At 42.8% G+C, this 20219-nt stretch overlaps 1 protein-coding gene across 16 annotated transcripts in view; it reads right to left on the bottom strand.

The window, feature by feature from the left end:
• KIF21A (kinesin family member 21A) overlaps positions 1-20219 on the bottom strand; it is a 100034-nt gene that overhangs the window by 14833 nt on the left and 64982 nt on the right. For 4 of the 16 annotated variants that reach the window (XM_083574911.1, XM_083574915.1, XM_083574902.1 and 1 more), the window contains 13 exons: positions 19499-19606; positions 18327-18395; positions 18004-18218; positions 17055-17208; positions 16371-16568; positions 14762-14863; positions 13351-13516; positions 12866-12886; positions 10299-10359; positions 9071-9125; positions 8122-8345; positions 3492-3602; positions 2790-2918 (listed from right to left, as the gene is read on the bottom strand). In XM_083574911.1, the coding sequence (XP_083431037.1) occupies positions 2790-2918; positions 3492-3602; positions 8122-8345; positions 9071-9125; positions 10299-10359; positions 12866-12886; positions 13351-13516; positions 14762-14863; positions 16371-16568; positions 17055-17208; positions 18004-18218; positions 18327-18395; positions 19499-19606 (1613 nt within the window). The remainder of the gene's footprint in view (positions 1-2789; positions 2919-3491; positions 3603-8121; positions 8346-9070; positions 9126-10298; positions 10360-12865; positions 12887-13350; positions 13517-14761; positions 14864-16370; positions 16569-17054; positions 17209-18003; positions 18219-18326; positions 18396-19498; positions 19607-20219) is intronic. The other 12 variants (XM_083574904.1, XM_083574908.1, XM_083574917.1 and 9 more) reach the window with 3 other exon arrangements.

The raw sequence follows: 20219 nt of genomic DNA, 5'->3' as shown, positions 1-20219 counted from the left end.
AAAGATTCCATTGCAAAAAGAATGAACAATCGCATCGCTATGTAAGGAGGCTGCACCAGTTTGCAGACTTTACTGAGTTTAGTAACTCTGGGGGAGTGAGCCGCAAAATCTGTATCTTTCCCCAGTTACTGTTCATATCATAGAGACTCTTGTGAAAGCCATTTCCAGCTTCCTCAAGAATTCTTACAGAACTCGGTTGGGGGAGATCCTGATAAAATGGCTGCAACGTGCCTGCTTGCGTTTATGTTAATTTGTGCATGCATTATGAGCGGGGGTGGGGGGAATCTAAGGGTGCTGGTATCTGCTTTGGAACCATGTTCAAAATTACAGTTATCTAGTTTAAAATAAAAAAGATGTGTGTTTCCCCCAAAAAAACTAAATTGAGATTTGGTCATGTTATTTTTGCTTTTCACTTTGCAATGATTTAAAAATCATCCGGATTTAAAACATAGCAGTATTCCTTTAACAATTAAGGATATTGAAGCCTTCATTTTGATAAGAAATCTAACGTGCCAAAATTGTGATTCTGGGTTACAATTGCTAAAGCTCAAAGCATACAAACAGCCATAAATGTCAATAGGTTGTATCCAATTTAGCCATACTCAGAGTAGTATGTCTACTACTCATTGAAATGAGTCCTTAAAGTTAGCACAGGTTCATTGTTCTCAGTGGATGTACTCTGAGCAGAACTTAGTTGGATACAATCCAGAATTTCCATTAGTGTATTGGCAGCTTTAGAACGGTTACTACTTTTAGCTGGTATATAAAACAGCTACAAGCATGGGTTTAATCTACGGGGACATTTGCAAGCAGCTGTTAGAGATATGTATAGTAGCTGCAGACTTGCCGGGGAAAACATTAGATCGCAACAGCAGAAAGATCAGCAACAGGAGTAAAAAAAGAAAAAAGCCACCAGCCTACAATCAAAAGCTGAGAGTTAAACAAAACTGGGCAGCGTCTGAAGTTCAGCAATCTTGCAAGAGAGATTCTGGATCAACTCAAATATGTCGTCACATGAGAAAAATAACACTTGGAAGCTAGCGGCATTGAGATGTCCCCCTCTGGGTCGTATCCTATGCCAACAGCTCTACCCTAAGACATAGCTACAGGTAGGTGGCCGTGTTGGTCTGCCGTAGTCGAAACAAAATAAAAAAATTAAAAAATTCCTTCCAGTAGCACCTTAGAGACCAGCTAAGTTTGTCATTGGTATGAGCTTTCATGTGCATGCACACTTCTTCAGATAACTAAGTTTGTCATTGGTATGAGCTTTCGTGTGGATGCACACTTCTTCAGATAACTAAGTTTGTCATTGGTATGAGCTTTCGTGTACATGCACACTTCTTCATGTGCATGCAGACACGGAAGCTCATACCAATGACAAACTTAGTTGGTCTCTAAGGTGCTACTAGGGACGCGGGGAGCGCTGTGGGTTAAACCACAGAGCCTAGGACTTGCTGATCAGAAGGTCAGCGGTTCAAATCCCCGTGACGGGGTGAGTTCCTGTTGCTCGGCCCCTGCTCCTGCCAACCTAGCAGTTCGAAAGCACATCAAAGTGCAAGTAGATAAATAGGCACCGCTCTGGCGGGAAGGTAAATGGCATTTCCGTGCACTGCTCTGGTTCGCCAGAAGCGGCTTAGTCATGCTGGCCACATGACCCGGAAGCTGTATGCCGGCTCCCTCGGCCAATAAAGCGAGATGAGCGCCGCAACCCCAGAGTTGGTCACGACTGGACCTAATGGTCAGGGGTCCCTTTACCTTTACCTTTACCTTTAAGGAGCTACTAGAAGGAATTATCTTATTTTTTTTACCCTAAGACATGTTGTTTATGGGTGCTGAATAAGAGCACCTGGAAAATTCATCTGTGTAGGAACACCCTAACTGTAAGAATATTGACACCCACCGAGTCGCTGTGCTGTTGAGCCTAGCAAAGAAGTACTCTTGAGACTTAAAAGGACACGGCATGGAAAAACAGACGGTGGAAGCTGAAAAGGCCACCCGGCCCCACAACTGCCTTGAGATGGGCTGGGGTAAAAGAAAGACAGAGAGGATCAGGCAGCGGTGGGTGGGTGGTTGGGTGGCGAGTACGCAATGGCAGTGCCCTTCTCAGCTTTCTGGAGTCTACTGCCTTGAAGCAACCTTCTCCCTGAGCCTCATGAGCAGGCCCCAGCCCTGGTTTAGAGGGAATATAACTCATATAGAAGGGACGCGGGTGGCGCTGTGGGTTAAACCACAGAGCCTAGGACTTGCCGATCAGAAGGTCAGCAGTTTGAATCCCCGCGATGGGGTGAGCTCCCATTGCTCGGTCCCAGCTCCTGCCAACCTAGCAGTTCGAAAGCATGCAGTGCAAGTAGATAAATAGGTACCACTCCGGCGGGAAGGTAAACAGTGTTTCTGTGCGCTGCTCTGGTTCGCCAGAAGCGGCTTAGTCATGCTGGCCGCATGATCCGGAAGCTGTATGCCGGCTCCCTCGGCCAATAAAGCGAGATGAGCACCAGAGTCGGCCACAACTGGACCTAATGGTCAGGGGTCCCTTTACCTTTAACTCATATAGAAGCACAATAAATAAGATTCATCAGGAAACAAGAGATGGAACCGTGGCAATTCCATGCCATTTCTAAAAAGCTACTTTGAGGGGTTGGGAGTGGGGACAAACAAGAGGAGAAATAGCAATTATACTTTCAGTCCCTGGCCAGAGAGAGCCAGAACATTAACATTTTGTAGCTATGTTTTCGGCTTATTATGTGCGCCTTGGGCGATATGGGAATCTGGTCTTTCCCTTTGCGACTTACTTATCCAGCTGAACTGATGTGTTTCCCTGAGAAACAGTGAGACGACTAAAAACATTCAGTTCATTACGGGGCCGGCTTGGTGGGGAGGAAGGAGGTGACAGACTAGCCTCTGAGGTTCCAGAATCTGAGCTACAAGAAAAAAATCAAACATTAAAAGCCTCTTCAAATTAAAAGAAAAAGAAAAAAAGAAAATGAAATTGTTAGAGAGGTTAAAAAAAAACTAATGAAACATGCCTCAGAACAACTCATTGGTGCCCTGCTTGCTTAATCAAGAAACGCAGTTTGCATGCTCCCCTGGCAGAACAGAAATATAATCCTTACACAGTTATTTTTTAAAATCTGCTGGCCACAAGATGGCAGTGTACTCAAACATTTATTGATTTTTTAAAATTAAGCAATACCTAGAAAAGGGCGGAGTAAAATGAAAGAATTCAAGGATGAAAAATATAGGGCTGTGAATCTTTCAAAGACATTGAAGCCTTAAAAAAAACAAATAATGATAGAGGTTGCATTGATATTCAATGCAATGAAAAGCACCTTCTTGAAGGAAAACAACTATTTATCTATTGCATTTATATCCCATTTTTCTTCCAAGGAGCTCCAGGTGGCGTACATTTTATCTTGACAACAATGCCTTCAATATTTGTAACTCTCAAGCAACAATGTTTATTAATATACAATATCTATACATATATATCTTACTGTTTTTGCTCTTTTGACTTTGGTTTATCTGGAGATTTCTCATAGGTTTTTCTCTTTGATAAAGGTGAGGGTTCTGGTAGTTTCTTTTCTGTCAGAGATGACTGCCTAGACCTGAGAGAACAGAAAACATCGCCTATTTCTTATTCTCTTCACTGTATTTTATTTTCTTTCTTTTTACACTCTGAGTTCCAATTCTATGCAACAGAAGCAGACAAAAATAAATAAACGAATAAACATGTTTTGAGGTAAATTCACAAGTATGCATTTAAAAAACCAGCAGAATGGCATTAGGTGCTTTCGAGTTCCCTTTGTCCAGCTACTCTGACTGTTCTTCATGTACGACATCTAAAGTCCATGCCATCTTTGTCCAAGTTTCCAAATTACTACTTCATTTCACCCCAGTCACAAGATTTCAATGGAAGCTTTGTATATATTCAGTTGCAAGTCAGAGCTGGTTCATATGTGCATTGCTTATCACTTGATTCCTGAATGGGTAAGTAAAGTCTATAATGGGTAAGTAAAGTCTATGGGACGCGGGTGGCGCTGTGGGTTAAACCACACAGCCTAGGACTTGCCAATCAGAAGGTCGGCGGTTTGAATCCCCGCAACGGGGTGAGCTCCCGTTGCTCGGTCCCTGCTCCTGCCAACCTAGCAGTTCGAAAGCACGTCAAGTGCAAGTAGATAAATAGGTACCGCTCTGGCTGGAAGGTAAACGGCGTTTCTGTGCGCTGCTCTGGTTCGCCAGTAGCGGCTTAGTCATGCTGGCCACATGACCCAGAAGCTGTATGCCGGCTCCCTCGGCCAATAAAGCGAGATGAGCACCGCAACCCCAGAGTCGGTCACGACTGGACCTGATGGTCAGGGGTCCTTTTCCTTTACCTAAAGTCTATAAACCACCAGATGTTGCCAAGAGAGAATTCCCATTATCCCTCACCATTGACCATGCAGTTTGGGGCCAATGGGAGTTGGGAGTCCAAACAACACCTGGAGTTTCTCCATTCCCAATTAAAATAATTTCTATATGACCTCTTTACTTAAGTATCAAAGTGATGTGCACATTAAAAAACATGGCAGTATACAAAATAAAAACTAATTAAATATTAAATACAAAACTATATATAGAATAAAATGCAGGCATAGGCGGGATCTCTCCCTAGATGCCAAGATGAAATTCTCTAAACTAGGCACCCTTCCCAATATTTAGGTTTCATGTTTACATATAGGAAGCTTTTTTCTACTTTTGATGGAGGAACAGCCAATCACTGCAGTCTGAGTGGTACATCCCAGACACAAGTATTTTTTCACCTCAGAGGGAGGGAGATCTAAGAGGCCACCTTTCATCTACTTGTAAGTAGTCACACCTTTAATTTTTGAGCTGATATGTGAAGTAACTGTAGAACAAGGCATCTGCAAGGAGGAGACAGGAAACCGTGGTTTGAAGTCGGCTTGTTTCAAATAAAAATATGGCTAAAATTATCCACAGTTTGTTGGGTGTGCTGAAATTCAGAAGCTTTTACTTCTGGTTTTGATTAACCATTGTTTGTTGTGAACTTCTGCGTTGTGGCCATAATGCCATAATGAAGTCTTGTGGCATCTTAAAGACTAACAAATTTATTGTGGCATAGGTTCCTGTGGAGTGCGCCTGATTAAATGTGTTAGATCTTTAAGGTATCACAAGACCCTTTCTTGTTTTTGATGTAACATACTAAGATGGCCAAGGGCACCACAGAGCCTAGGACTTGCCGATCAGAAGGTTGGCGGTTCGAATCCCCGCGATGGGGTGAGCTCCCATTGCTCGGTCCCTGCTCCTGCCAACCTAGCAGTTCAAAAGCACGTCAAAGTGCAAGTAGATAAATAGGTACCGCTCCAGCAGGAAGGTAAATGGCGTTTCCGTGCGCTGCTCTGGTTCGCCAGAAGCGGCTTAGACATGCTGGCCACATGACCCGGAAGCTGTACGCTGGCTACCTCGGCCAATAAAGTGAGATGAGCGCCGCAACCCCAGAGTCGGCCACGACTGGACCTAATGGTCAGGGGTGCCTTTACCTTTTTACTAAGATGGCCAGCCTCTGGAAATAATGCTATGAAGATAAGGGACTAAGGCAAAGACAAGCAGAGTCGCCTACCTGCAAATTGCTTGACGACACAGTGATGTTTTGGTCCACAGGGGTCTTCAGAAGCCCTTTTCAAAGCTTTACAGACACCCTTTCAATCTCTGAAAATGCCATTTTCCCAGAACCTTGCCCTTACCTGGTCCACACGTGACATCATTTATGACCTCTTGCTCAGTGATGTCATACATGACATCATGTGTGGGGCAGGTGGGCATGGCTTGACCCAAAAAGGCCTCATGGGCCAAATGGGGAGGGGGGAACTGGTGGCCCTGATTAGGCAGGTGAGTCAGAGATTCCCCAACCCTGACTTTAAGCATCTTAGGTGTACACCCTAAAATAAATAAAGTGGTTCTCAGTAAATCAACCCATTTTAAACACTTTTGCATTTGTTGTGGAAACTAAAAGCAAACAAATATTGCACTGGAGCAAAGGGAATCAGTACACTGACCTCCAAAACTAAAGAAATGTGTTAAAAATTGCAGCAGTTGCAGGGGGGAATTACCTGAACCCTGGATTCCATGGCAAAATAACTGATTTTTGTAAGTTGTGTGATGCTCGAAGATCATTGCTGGGTTCTCAGTCTTTACACTCTACTGTTTACCCTGAGTAAAGCATTTTTTTAAAGAGTGGTTGCAAAAGCATTGAAGCCAAGACTGTTAATAACAGTGCCTCCCAGGAGCATTCTAATGCTTACTGCCACAAGCAACATGCATAAAAAGTGAAATTATTAGAAATCATTCTGAGCTGCTTGCTGCTGCAAAAAGAATCAATAGCTTTATTGTAGCAAGTAGATTAATACAGGAAGTTACACATATTTTTCACTGTTTGCAATTTAGTTAATTTTACCAAGATCTTCCTCATATATGTGAAGGATTTGTATCTAAAAAGTTCTGTGTTATTTTACATTATCTAGTTCAAAATTCCTGTGTGGTGCAGGAATAAGATTCCTACACGCTGTGGGTTAAACCACAGAGCCTAGAAGGTCGGTGGTTCGAATCCCTGCGACGGGGTGAGCTCCCGTTGTTCGGTCTCAGCTCCTGCCAACCTAGCAGTTCGAAAGCAAGTCAAAGTGCAAGTAGATAAATAGGTACCGCTCTGGTGGGAAGATAAAAGGCGTTTTCGACCACTGCTCTGGTTCGCCAGAAGCGGCTTAGTCATGCTGGCCACGTGGCCCGGAAATTGTCTGCGGACAAACGCCGGCTCCCTCGGCCTATAGAGCGAGATGAGCACCGCAACCCCAGAGTCGTCTGCGACTGGACCTAATGGTCAGGGGTCCCTTTACCTGCTAACTGCTAACAGCAGTCTCATGAACCTTAATTAACCAATACTATTTACATAAAGAATGCAGCTCATGTTTGGAAAACAAGTAGAACGCTTCGCTTCACGGGGCGTTCGCCTAAGCTGTCAGTTTCGACTTTTTGTGTGCTGAGCTATCACATGCAGCAGCAAAAATGGAATATGATATTGGTAAGGTCCCAAGATATTTTAAAAACACTTAACGGAAGTTCACTTCAGTGGGGAGAAGGCCAATGTTTCCATTCTGTTTGTGGACCGACGTCACCTAGCAGAGACCTCTAGTAACTTAAAAGAAAGGGCAGCCTCTGCCACAACCTTCCATACAGTTTTAGAGCGTCTTCTCAGCCTTCAGGATCAGATTTTCAGGGGCCTGCTATCTAAGCAAGTGGGTGCTTCTGCTGGATCATATGAGCAGATCAAATGAGTAGAAGAGCCACATCAGATATGATCTAATGCAGGGATGGCCAATTCCCAAGAGACTGCGATCTACTTTCAGAATTAAAATCTGGCAGTGATCTACCCCTGTCTTTTTAGGGGTGCAGTTCAAAGTTGTTGAGCTTTTTTGGGGAGGAGAAAAGCTCTGTTTTGGGGGGATTAAGGTGCAGGCTTCTTTGGAGAAGGGAGTTCCGTTTTTTTGGGGGGGGGAAGGCAAGGGAACTAGGGGTTAAGTCACTCACAAAAACATCGCTATGGATGACATGGAAGCTCCGTCTTCCCTTCCTGAGTTGAAACCACAATGGAGAGCAGGACAAGGGGGCAGGGCAGAAATCAGATTTACCTACGCAGAGGAAAGGGAGCTAGAGAAGGACCACGATCTACCAAAACATCACGGGGATCTAACAGTAGATCGCGACCGACCTGTTGGACATCCCTGATCTAATGGATCCACTCCATTCAAAGTATTCCAGATAGACTTTAAAACAATTTGGTTTTACAACAGCACTAATATATATATATATATATCTTGCAGAAACTGGGGCTTATGGTACATGAATTAGTGCTTACCAAAAGGAAAAAAGAAAAAGAAACTTAAAAAACTAAGCAGCCATTTTGAGGTAACAGCAGAGCAGAAGTTAGAGAATGACGCCGGCGACAGATTTTCCCTGATGAGATCCTAATTAGCACTCCAGGCAGAGTTCATAAAAAGCCACGGGTCGCTGCTATCCTAGCAATCATGCATGTTAGGATGCCAAACGAAAGTTAGTGCATTGTGTGAAACTTACATGCCGCCAGTCTTAGAAGGCAAGGCTGCCTGCGAGGCCTCTCTATCCCTAACAGCAGGCTCTCTCAGGTCAATGTTCACTGCACCTTCCTGAGCTTCTGCAAGAGGCGGAAGAGGGCCAGCCATAGCTGTGCTGTCTGCACTGACTTCAAGGGTTATGTCAGTAGATAGGTCACTGCTATCAGCATAAAGCAATTCCATCTGGGTCGTCGTTCTACGGCGGGCCTGCAATCAATTGGAAGAGGAGAATAAAAACACTTTTGCATGAAGCACCAAACGGTTTGCATATATTGTATGTGTACTGGGTCCCAGAGTCCTTATCCCTAAACCCTGCCTGACTACAATTTAAAAATACCAATCTGCTCCATTTTACTTTGTTATATATATAAAAAAATCTGTCACCATTACTAAGCCAGATCTACTTCCAGATTCACCTTCAGTACCTGGCCAGAATCAGGATTCCCAAAGCAAGTTTAGAAGCCTCCCTAGTTTCGCTGTAGACTGCTGACAGACACATGCAATGCAAAAAAAACCCAAGCTTAGTGCAAAAGACATTTCTGTTTTTTAGGGGGGAGCTGATTTGTACAACTTGTTAAGCCAAACTAAGGCTGTACAATATCAGAGCTCACAGCCTCTTCACTTCTCTCAGGTTCATTTTAATCTCTCACTAAGCCATAGATGGGCTCCTGGTGTCAAGCAAAAGGAAAAAAGAAAAAGAAAGGTCAACTTAAAAAACTAAGCAGCCATTTTGAGGTAACAGCAGAGCAGAAGTTAGAGAATGAAGTTAGAGAATCACTAAGCCATAGATGGGCTCCTGGTGTCAAGCAAACCAGAAAGGTTGCAAAAATTGTTTAAGCGGTACTTGTATTTTGGGGGTGGGGGTGGAAGGAGGTGACAGAAGATGCTATAACTGCACAAAAGACTGCTATATTAGTATCCACACATCTTACCTTGTTTTTAGGCTTGACTTCGCCGCAAAGCTTCATGAGGTCTGAAGATAAAGAACTGTAAACGAAATTAGCAATTTAGTGGGGATCTCTGATAAACAAGGCAACTCCCTCCCTCCTTGGGCAGCTAGCCATGGCAGCAGCTACAGTGAGACAGCTTTGAGTGTTATTTCATGGTTAATACCTACACATAAATAAACAAACTTCTCTCACCCAAGCACATAGCTTTCTTCTAACTACGACTTTTGAGCTGACTTTAGGCTAGTTCAAATATGCAAGGCTTCACTTGACGCTACAGTCGCTGGAAGATCATAGTGCACGGTACACTTCATCAGCCTGAAGGTGGACTGGGTGGCCCGGAAAATGAGATGGGTGCGAGGAAAGGCTCTATATGTTGTTCCCAGCAGCAGGAGGAAAGGGAAGCTGCTGATATGTTTGAGGCAGGTCTCAGGGCAAGGGGAGAGGGAACCTGGGGTGAGAATGGGGTGAGTGAGGAAGGAAAGATGGTTTGAGGGAGAAGGAGAACAGAGTATAGCAGGAAGGAAGAGGGGAAAAGAAAAGGTGAGACAGCAGAGAGGGAGAGTGATAAGGAAGATTTGCCACAGAGGAGGAGGCAAGAGACTGGCAAGCCTGAAGATGTAGGAGAAAGGTTTGGGGAAGGCCACTATGCTGCAAAACAGACATTTAAAGCGAGAGGTGAAGGAAAGGGTACCCAGACTGGCAGAGCAAGGGAGCCACCAGACAGTGTCTGAAGTGAAGGCAACACCTTGGGGCTCTGAGGACCCCAGGGCTCTTCAAAAAGGATAGGAAACTTATCAAAACCATCTTCAAGTGAAGAGTAGGCATGTCTGACATGGCCCCAAATTTTGGGTTTGTTTCCGGAGTATGTAGAGGCGGGACAAACAAAGGGTGTGATTGGCCCAGGAAGTCGGTGAAGCAGCCACTGTAGGGGAGATAAAGAGATTCGAGGTTCTTTTTCATTCAGTTATCTGGGAGACGGGGCTAAAGCCAGGCCTCCTGGTTTATGGATATGTGAAAATAAGCCAAGGGTTGGAGCTAGTTAGAGGGGGAAGTTCACCATTCTTGAGAGTTAGCTCCTTGCCAAATTGCTCATTCCTCAGTTTGCTTAGAACTGGTTAAGGAAAATTCCAAGAGAGGGTCACATTAATTCATTGCAAATAAAAGCCATTTTAGAGGTAGCTATTGGTTACTGTTTATGTTCTTTTCTCACCTTCCTTCTGCCCCAGGGCTATTCAAAGGAGCATCTTCATCAGTACTATCTTCCACATTTTCTGGAAAATTCCCAAAGTCATTATTTTGTTAGACAGTTTCACACGCAGCATATATCTACCCCAAAGGCTCCTCATATTACCCAAAACAAGAATAATATGCACTGCCTTCCATATATTAAACTCTCACACTTAATTCATTTTTTACTTAAGGTAAGAGTTAAACTGAACTAGTTTCCCACAATGTCCCTGATGCTGAATCCACTTGCTTGACTTCTTTACTTTCCCCAAATGCCCAGGAAGAATAGGTTTTCTGTTTGTTTTTTGTTTTGAATTGCCTAACCATCACATAGGAAAATTATAAATGTATCACTAGGAAAGCAGGAAGGACAGGCATAATATATTAGGCATAGACATATAATATCCCTGTATACCCGTTTTTCATTATGGCTCTGAATAAATATTGAGTTGAGGGGCAGTGAGAAAGATAAATGGGGTGTATTCTACTTTGCATTCATTTAGCTTCTACTTTGACAAAAAACTGCACTTGACAGACAAACAACCATTTGGGCCCTATAAAGCGAGATGATTTCACTACTCTACATTTACACAACAGCTTCCTAAACATCTACAACATCTATAGAGGGAACAGGAAGGAAGAAAAGCTATGTAAGATGAAATGGGACCTGCAACAAACAGTGCCAGTGAGAACTATTCATCTGCTCACACAAGAAACACTAGCATGCTTGTCAATTACAGCCACAATACATCATAAATACGCCGGCATGCAGGAAAATGCCAAATGGACGAGCCCATAATAAAATGTACCACCCGTCACTGAATGTATACCAAGCTTATTTCAGAAACGTATAGAGAGAACAGTGGGGAGACAAGACAAAAAGGTAACTGTGATGTCTCTAGGGTCCTTTGGGGTCCTTAACCTGCTGCCACTCAAATAAGGCACTTGGTAAACCAGATTGAACAGATGTCTAGCTACTTTGGTTTTACCAATGGAACTATATTCACCATAACACACCAAAGTCAGTACCTGGAATCAGCACATGCACAAGGCAACTGCTAGGGCCAAGGTTGTAAGGGGTCCAGCTGCACCATTCAGACAGTCTTTGCCTATCCTCAAAGCATCATGTTACCCACATCTCTCATTGTACTATTTCTCTTTGCTCCACACACCCCACAGTTGTCTACTTCTTCTTACTCATCCCTATCTCCTGGAAGACTGTGGATATTGTTAAGTTGTGGGTGAACTTATCAGACGATACAGCGATTCTTCAAACAGCTCTTGTTTATTCACAGACCAGAACAGAACTGAACTGAACTGAACTGAAGGGTTCAGTCAGCCTGCTTATATAGAGCTCCACTAGAATGCAACAGTAACCATTTTCTGTAACTAGCCAATCACTGAACGTCACTTTCGATCCCTTATTTGCATATTTGGACCTGAACTATCTACAGTATCCCCCTGCTGGCCCAGGGTGAGAACTTCAGTACATAACAGATATGTCTGCTCATTACTTAGCTCCAGGATTGTAACTTGGGATAGAGACACTGTGCTTCCAGCTCACACGCTCCCTTCCCTACGACTGGAAGGACAAGGGAGCCACTGAACTGTGGAAGACGAAGAACCTTCTGCTAATTGTTCTACTCACATACTAAGGGTAGGAGCATGTGAGCCTGAAATCTACTCCAAGTCTCGTCCCGGGTTCAGTTTTAGGGGCCAAGAAACAGACACCCTTTAAAGCACAGCACCACATTAACTTGAGACTGCATTCTAATGGGTACGCATGGAGCAAACCTTGACCCATTCATATATTTATGTAGTATGGCACTAAAATAGTGTGGTTGAGGAGCTTGACATAAGCTCCAGCTCTCCAGATTGCCTTCAGGCCATCAATGCAACGGACACTAACAAGGAGGAGGCTATACATCTCGATGAAATAAATTTGAACAGAATAGCCTGACCAGTAGCTTTCTTTGATTACTGTATGGCAATTTTAAAAAACCAGAAAACCACACACCTGTTTTGCAATTCAGTATGAATGTTTTCACTGCCCATTGGCACGTACTGAGTTATAGCCATTGCTTAACTATGCAATACACAACTTGATATGCCAGGTTCACCCTAACACATGAATTTTAAAACAAGATTCCTATAAAGCACTCATCGTCTCTGTGTTGCTAAAATGAGTTTTAGAGTTAATGTGGGGGGGAGGGTTTCTGGGGAAAAATGGTTATGTGTGTTACAGCTACAGTAAAAGAGAGCAGCACATAAATGTATCAGCAGATAGTGTATCAGCCACAGCATCCCGGGTGAACAACAAAAAGCTTTTAAGTACATTCACACTGTTTGCATTCGTGCCTGTCTGAGTTGTTACAACCAATATTTTGTAAGAAGTTTGTATCTAAGGAAAGAGGACTCTGAGCGTATCTCCTAAACAGTGCATGCAAACTTTTATGTATGCGTACGTTCTAAGATGCGCCAGTTAGTGTACACGTGTATCATTAGTATCACATGCAGCTGTGAGGTACACAGAAAGCTACATATACTTACCCAGCGGAACGCTATCTAGGTCTGTGTAAAACAACAGCGAGGAGGAAACAAAAAGCAACACTCCAATCAAAACCAATCCATTTGCAGAGTGGGAAATAAGAGAGTCCTATGTTACACTATAATCAGATTAAACCTATCAGAACTAGCAGAATAGATGCCATAAAGTACACATCACAAGTTTTGTTTTTTAATAAGAGAAGTTAAGAATTTTATTTTTAAATTATTCCAATTTGTAAGACACCTAATTTTGTTTTGTTTTTTAAATTACCCAAATATTGAATTCAAGCTATAAAACAGTGATTAACGATGAGATTTCCTGATTTTCATTGCTGGGCGCACTGTTATTTGGGGGGAATACCTTTACATGCACAAAAAGTACAGCATCTATTCACAAAGCACCTTATTTGAAACACACCTAATAAAACATGCATCATCGGCAAATCTAGCATGCAGTATAATTCCATTTTGCAGAGGATTCAAATCACCTTGCAAGGCATGGCCTAGTAGAGCATCAAGTTCAGGATTTAATTCTGCCTTCTCTTTCAACATGTGAAACAGCAGCTGGTTTTGTGTTGCACTGGTAATTTCTGTTTGTTTGAGGCGTCCTTCAAGTACTTTAATCTGAGCTTCCTTTTGAGCTGCTTGGAGACCCTGTTAAAGATGCAAAAAAAAAAAAAAGCTTGATTATCTATTCCAAATAATTTTGTGTAAGTGGACGGGCATAGATATTTATTGCATCTATGGGGTGCCATCCTATAAACCAGGCATGTCCAACAGGTAGATTGTGATCTACTGGTAGATCGCTGGGTGTCTGTGGTAGATCACTGGTAGATCATTGGCTCTCCCCAAAGCTCAACAACTTTGCCCTGAACCCCCCAAAAGGGGGTAGATCACTGCCAGTTTTTAACTCTGTGAAAAGATGGTAGTCTCTTGGGAGTTGGCCACCCCTGCTATAAACCAATGGATGTGTTGCTACCATTGCATTATCTGTATGTGAACTTTCCTTTACGGAGACACAATTTGTAACCTTTGGCCCTGGGCTGTCCCGCATACTGTGAAAAACCAACGTGAATATCAACATTTAGAAATACTTTCAACACCCAAGGGGGTGGGGAAATGACCCATAGAAACCATTTCCCCCTCAATGTACACCAGAGATAAAGTCTTGCAAATGGGCAAATAACTTTTCCAATCTAGCAAGAAGCTTTCCTGTTGACATGAATCATTTGGGCCAAAAAATGGCTTTATTTCTGTTAAAAGAAATAATGACATGGTGTAATATGTTGTCCGTTACTGTTCATCTGAGGTTGTATTTACCTAATTTTAAGACCTGCTGGGGAACAGATGATTGCCATTATGTCTTCGTATGTAAAACAACAGAATTCAATAAGGGTGTACTTTCTTTTTCCCATAGCTGTACAGTGGACGCTCGGGTTGCGAACGTGATCCGTGAGGGATGCACGTTCGCAACCCGCAGCGGCGCGTCTTCGCACGCGCGGGTTGCAATTCGGCGCTTCTGCGCATGCACCAAAACCCGGAAGTAACCTGTTCCAGTACTTCCGGGTTTTGGCGCGTCCGTAACCCGAAAATACACAACCTGAAGCGTCTGTAACCCGAGGTATGACTGTATATAATTCTTAGGGTGTGAGAGGGGGGTTACTGTATATACTGGGCACCATTCTACAATGCCTCCCATTACAATGGGACTTTTGGTTTCTCTCTTCCTCCCTCCAACATCCCCCATGCACTTCCCAAATCTGTCTCAAAGCAGATTTTTGGACTATACCGTTTTAAAGTCTAACATGCTTGTGAAGATCCAGTGATGTCACCCAGCCATTAGCCCCTGCAACAGTAATCCAGTACAAGACAAAACAGGGTTCCCACCAGGTGTGTTACCTTATTAATGCCCATTGTAAGGAAATGGTCAAGCAGATACCGAGCTTCTGTTAGAGTGCAGGCATTGATTACCGCAGTGACATCCAGAATCTCTCCTTCTTCCTGCATAAATCAAAGACAGCAGAGTGATTAGTCAGGGGGGAAAAATCACGTGAATGCTATATGGCCGTTGTTGTTGTTTAGTCGTTTAGTTGTGCCCTACTCTTCGTGACCCCATGGACCAGAGCACGCCAGGCACTCCTGTCTTCCACTGCCTCCCGCAGTTTGGTCAGACTCATGCTGGTAGCTTCGAGAACACTATCCAACCATCTCATTCTGTCGTCTCCTTCTCCTTGTGCCCTCCATCTTTCCCAACATCAGGGTCTTTTCCAGGGAGTCTTCTCTTCTTATGAGGTGGCCAAAGTACTGGAGCCTCAGCTTCACGATTTGTCCTTCCAGTGAGCACTCAGGGCTGATTTCCTTCAGAATGGATAGGTTTGATCTTCTTGCAGTCCATGGGACTCTCAAGAGTCTCCTCCAGCACCTTCATTCAAAAGCATCAATTCTTCGGCCATCAGCCTTCTTTATGGTCCAGCTCTCACTTCCATACATCACTACTGGGAAAACCATAGCTTTAACTATACGGACCTTTGTTGGCAAGGTGATGTCTCTGCTTTTTAGGATGCTGTCTAGGTTTGTCATTGCTTTTCTCCCAAGAAGCAGGCCTCTTTTAATTTCATGACTGCTGTCACCATCTGCAGTGATCATGGAGCCCAAGAAAGTAAAATCTCTCACTGCCTCCATTTCTTCCCCTTCTATTTGCCAGGAGGTGATGGGCCCAGTAGCCATGATCTTCATTTTTTTTTTTTTTTTTGATGTTGAGCTTCAGACCATATTTTGCACTCTCCTTTTATCACCCTCAATAAAAGGTTCTTTAATTCCTCCTCGCTTTCTGACATCAAGGTTGTGTCATCTGCATATCAGAGGTTGTTGATATTTCTTCTGGCAATCTTAATTCCGGCTTGGGATTCATTCAGCCCACCCTTTTGCATGGTGTATTCTGCTATATGGCTATGGGAGTGTTATTCCGATAGGGACTTTTCAAAATTAAAGTGAATTCTATTACGCCAGAACATTTAGAAAAGTAGCACAAGCAAAGCTTCTTTTAAGAGATATGATTATTCGGACTTGCAAAAATCAACTAAGCGCCAAATTTTCAGCACATTCAGCTATATGTAAGCATAAGGATATTTCAAGCAAAATATATTGAAAATGCATAATTGGGAAAGGATGAGAGACAGTCCATAATTTACAGTTCAATATTACGCATGTTTGAAGTTGTGTTCAATGTGGCTTACTCACAGTCAAGCGCTTATACGGTTGCAGCCTTGCATAGCTATGTAGGAGGGTGTTCACTTACTTATTATTATGAAACCGTAGAAATGAAAATTATACCTAGATCTTTAATCTAGTTCATAAACGCAACAAAACCTGGCTCTGATATTTTAATTTGCATGCAATACGTACAGCACATACATGCAGAAAACTGCAGAGTACAATTAATAGCTGAATAAAAAGAAATTTAAATTCCCTACCTGAACATAATACTTTCACAAAAGGGCTGACATACCTTTGCTTCCTCCATCTGCATAATATTAGCTTGACAGTCAGAAATACTGTCATTGATGTAATCTATATTTGCAGTCAGTGACTCCATCTCTTCATTGATGTTGTGGATGTTTTTATCAGTCTCTGGGCCACCTTCTTTGATAACTCTCTCCCTCCTTTTGGAAAGCTTCTCTTTCCTTTTGGTAAGTTCTTCACGTTGCTGTAATTAAAATGTGTATGTGAAACACAAGCTGTGAAAATCGGCCAGCCAAATGTTTTACAGTAGAATATTAAATGAGATAAAGCAGACATGACTTTTCATTGCATTTCTGTGGGAGGAAGACACATTAAAGGGCGGTTCATACATGCATGTACATAGCTAATTAATATACACTTAATGACTGGAAACTCAATATATAAACAGGTTCCACTGAAAAGCTATGTGAAAGCTGGAGGTAATATGAAAATTCAATGGTGGTTTTAGATTTTCCAGGTCCATTTTTTCGCATGCCAAAACTAGCAAAAACAGTATCATGTCTCAACATGATGGACGTACATGCATTGACCAGGGCAAAAGTACTTTATTTTTCACCCAATAGAAAAGTGGCATTTTCCCAGATGTTGCAAGTAGCTGAAGGGGTGAGAAAGAAAGAAAGAAAGAAAGAAAGAAAGAAAGAAAGAAAGAAAGAAAGAAAGAAAGCCCTACCTTAAGTAGTCTATTCATGTCAGTCTCCATATTGGATATGGTCATTTTCTGCATAATGATTTCAGTCACCCTCCGTTCGAGTAACTGCCACTTCATTCTCGCTCCCTTGGAGGTATAAACTCTTGTGGTCATCGCTTTTCTTTGATATTTACTCCTGCAAGCAATTCAAAGATTAACGTTGTTCACATAAAATCCAAAAAAATTTTTTTCAGTACCAGTAATCATAAAAGAGAACACTTTTAATATTTGAAATTTGAGGGGGATGTGCGACTCTTTTTCAAAAAATCTTACATCATGTGTGTTCAGTATTGCAGATTGCTTAAAACAGCCACTTGTTTCCTTTCAGTGTCCTTCTCACTGTATTCAAACTACTCCTTCAGCTGCCTCATGTTAGAGAGATAAAGGAGCAGATCTCAAATATTCAATTGTATGAAGGTACTTTACTCAAACATCTGTCATTGTTTTAAACCATGGGTAGGCAAACTAAGGCCTGAGGGCCAGATCCGCCCCAATCGTCTTCTAAATCTGGCCCGCAGACGGTCCGGGAATCAGCGTGCTTTTACATGAGTAGAATGTGTCCTTTTATTTGAAATGCATCTCTGGGTTATTTGTGGGGCATAGGAATTTGTTCGTTTCCCCCCCCAAAAAATAGTCCGCCCCCCCCACAATATCTGAGGGACAGTGGACCAGCCCCCTGCTGAAGAAGTTTGCTGACCCCTGTTTTAAACCATCACTTGTGCTCTCTTCTCACTCCCATGCGATCACCACTGTTGTTGCACAACCTGCCTTCTCCTTTGCTCCCCATCACACCCCAAACCCATCCACATCCAGGATTATAACACAGCACCATAAATCCTCCCGTGGGAGTTGGAAAATGATGGTTTTTTATGTCTACAGGAAGACAAGACTACAAAAGTAGCAAGACAATAACAGGTTTGCCCATCCTTACCTGGTTCCATTGGTTGTGGCCGCTGGCAATGCTTGGACCCTTGCTACGGGTATTCGCATCTTCTGTTGTGACGCTGCTCTCGATCCTTCATTGTCTACCGATGGCACACTAGAACTTGGTTCGTGATTAGCCTGCTCTGGCAGACTCAACTTCCGGCTTGCTCTCCCAGCCACCTTATCAGACAAAGGTCTTGCCTGCCGACGAAGAGCTGTAACCTAAAGCAGCGAGACAACAGTGTCTAATAAGGACCTATTTAATGTACAAATTATAGGAATCTCAAATAATAGCTTGCACTTAATTGCAACACTGAAATCATCCGGCACCTCTTCTGTTTTCCGGCGCAGAACAACTTCCTGATTCCTCTTCTGAGCCTCCAGAAGTTTTAGCTGATGCTGTAAAGAAAAGCCAATAAGAAATCAAGGATTTGGATACTTTTAAAAATTGTGGTTTTTTTATCTATGTCATTTTAAATTCTTATTGATATTAATGTTGTTTTAGATTTTATGATTTATGTGGGGGGAAATTTCCATTTGGTTGTGTACCTTTTGATGTGCTTTATTTATTGTTTATGACTTTTGTTAAGTTGGTAATTATGTAAATCTTGTCATGCTGTAAGCCGCCTCGAGCGTTGCTTTAACTATGAAGGCGGCATATAAATAAAATGATGATGATGAGATACAATTCTCTCAATACCATCATTCACTTAATTGGTACAACCAGCCAAGGAAGGGGGACATTTGTTGATTTTTCCTCTATAAAGGTAAAGGGACCCCTGACCATTAGGTCCAGTCGTGGCCGACTCTGGGGTTGCAGCGCTCATCTCGCTTTATTGGCCGAGGGAGCCGGCATACAGCTTCCAGGTCATGTGGCCAGCATGACTAAGCCGCTTCTGGCGAACCAGAGCAGCGCACGGAAACGCCATTTACCTTCCCGCCAGAGCGGTACCTATTTATCTACTTGCACTTTGACGTGCTTTCAAACTGCTAGGTGGGCAGGAGCTGGGACTGAGCAACAGGAGCTCACCCCGTCGCGGGGATTCGAACCGCTGACCTTCTGATTGGCAAGTCTTAGGCTCTGTGGTTTAACCCAGGTTTAATGCTTATAGGGGTAAGCATTAAATAGTAATCCCACTTCACATACAAGAACAAGAACAGCAAAGTCCTATCGTTCCACTATCTTTGAAAGGCTTATTCCCAAATAAGTATGCACAGGATTGAAATCTTTCTCTAACGTGTTAGCAAGCCAGCCCCTTGAATTAACTGCTTACCAATACCATATGAAATACCTTGCAGAAACATATCAGCTGAAAACATTATTCTACTTTCGTTGCTGACTTAGTACAATGAGTAGTCAACCAAATTCAATCCAGCTATTCATTGCTAAAGCAGTAATAAAATAGCACGTGTCAACACCTGAAAACCTTTACAGAGCTTTCGGGAGCTTTTGAAATTCATACAAGATAAAAAAAACTGCAGTAGATATATTTATTAATCACCTCTCGTTTTCGCTGCTCCTTTTTCAGCTGAGCAATCTCTCTATTTCTTCTAGATTCATTCATCCTGGCTTTCTCTTGCTCTTCTTTCATTTGCTTCATCAGACGAACCTGTATAAAATTATTTGGTCACCTTTAAAATGCAGCTTTGCTTTTCACACACTCAGATCTCGTGGGAGAAAGCTGCTTTTATTTTTTTATTTTTGCTATAAGGCTGATGCCCTTTTACCATACAGTGGTACCTCGGGTTAAGTACTTAATTCATTCTGGAGGTCCGTACTTAACCTGAAACTGTTCTTAACCTGAAGCACCACTTTAGCTAATGGGGCCTCCCGCTGCTGCCGCGCCGCTGGAGCACAATTTCTGTTCTCATCCTGAAGCAAAGTTAACCTGAAGCACTATTTCTGGGTTAGCGGAGTCTGTAACCTGAAGCGTATGTAACCTGAAGCATATGTAACCCAAGGTACCACTGTACTTAATAATTCTTCATTGTAATTATTCTCTTGGAGAATATTGTTGCAATGTGATTTGCATCCTTAACGCTAACAAGCAGTTAGGTAACAGGACCGTCTTCTGAGACATTTTTGAATTCCACAGTTAGCAGGAGTGAATTCAGGCAACTGTTTGCAAAGTGGGAGGGCAGAGTTGCCTGCAGTCTCTGCCCTCGTAGTGAGAGTGTCATGCAATTGCACCCAGCCAGAAATACAAGGAAGCAAGGCATCTT

This window comes from Podarcis filfolensis, assembly GCF_964270895.1.
Source record: "Podarcis filfolensis genome assembly, chromosome: 10".
Lineage (NCBI taxonomy): Eukaryota > Metazoa > Chordata > Lepidosauria > Squamata > Lacertidae > Podarcis > Podarcis filfolensis.
This window is presented reverse-complemented; position numbering and strand designations above follow the sequence as displayed.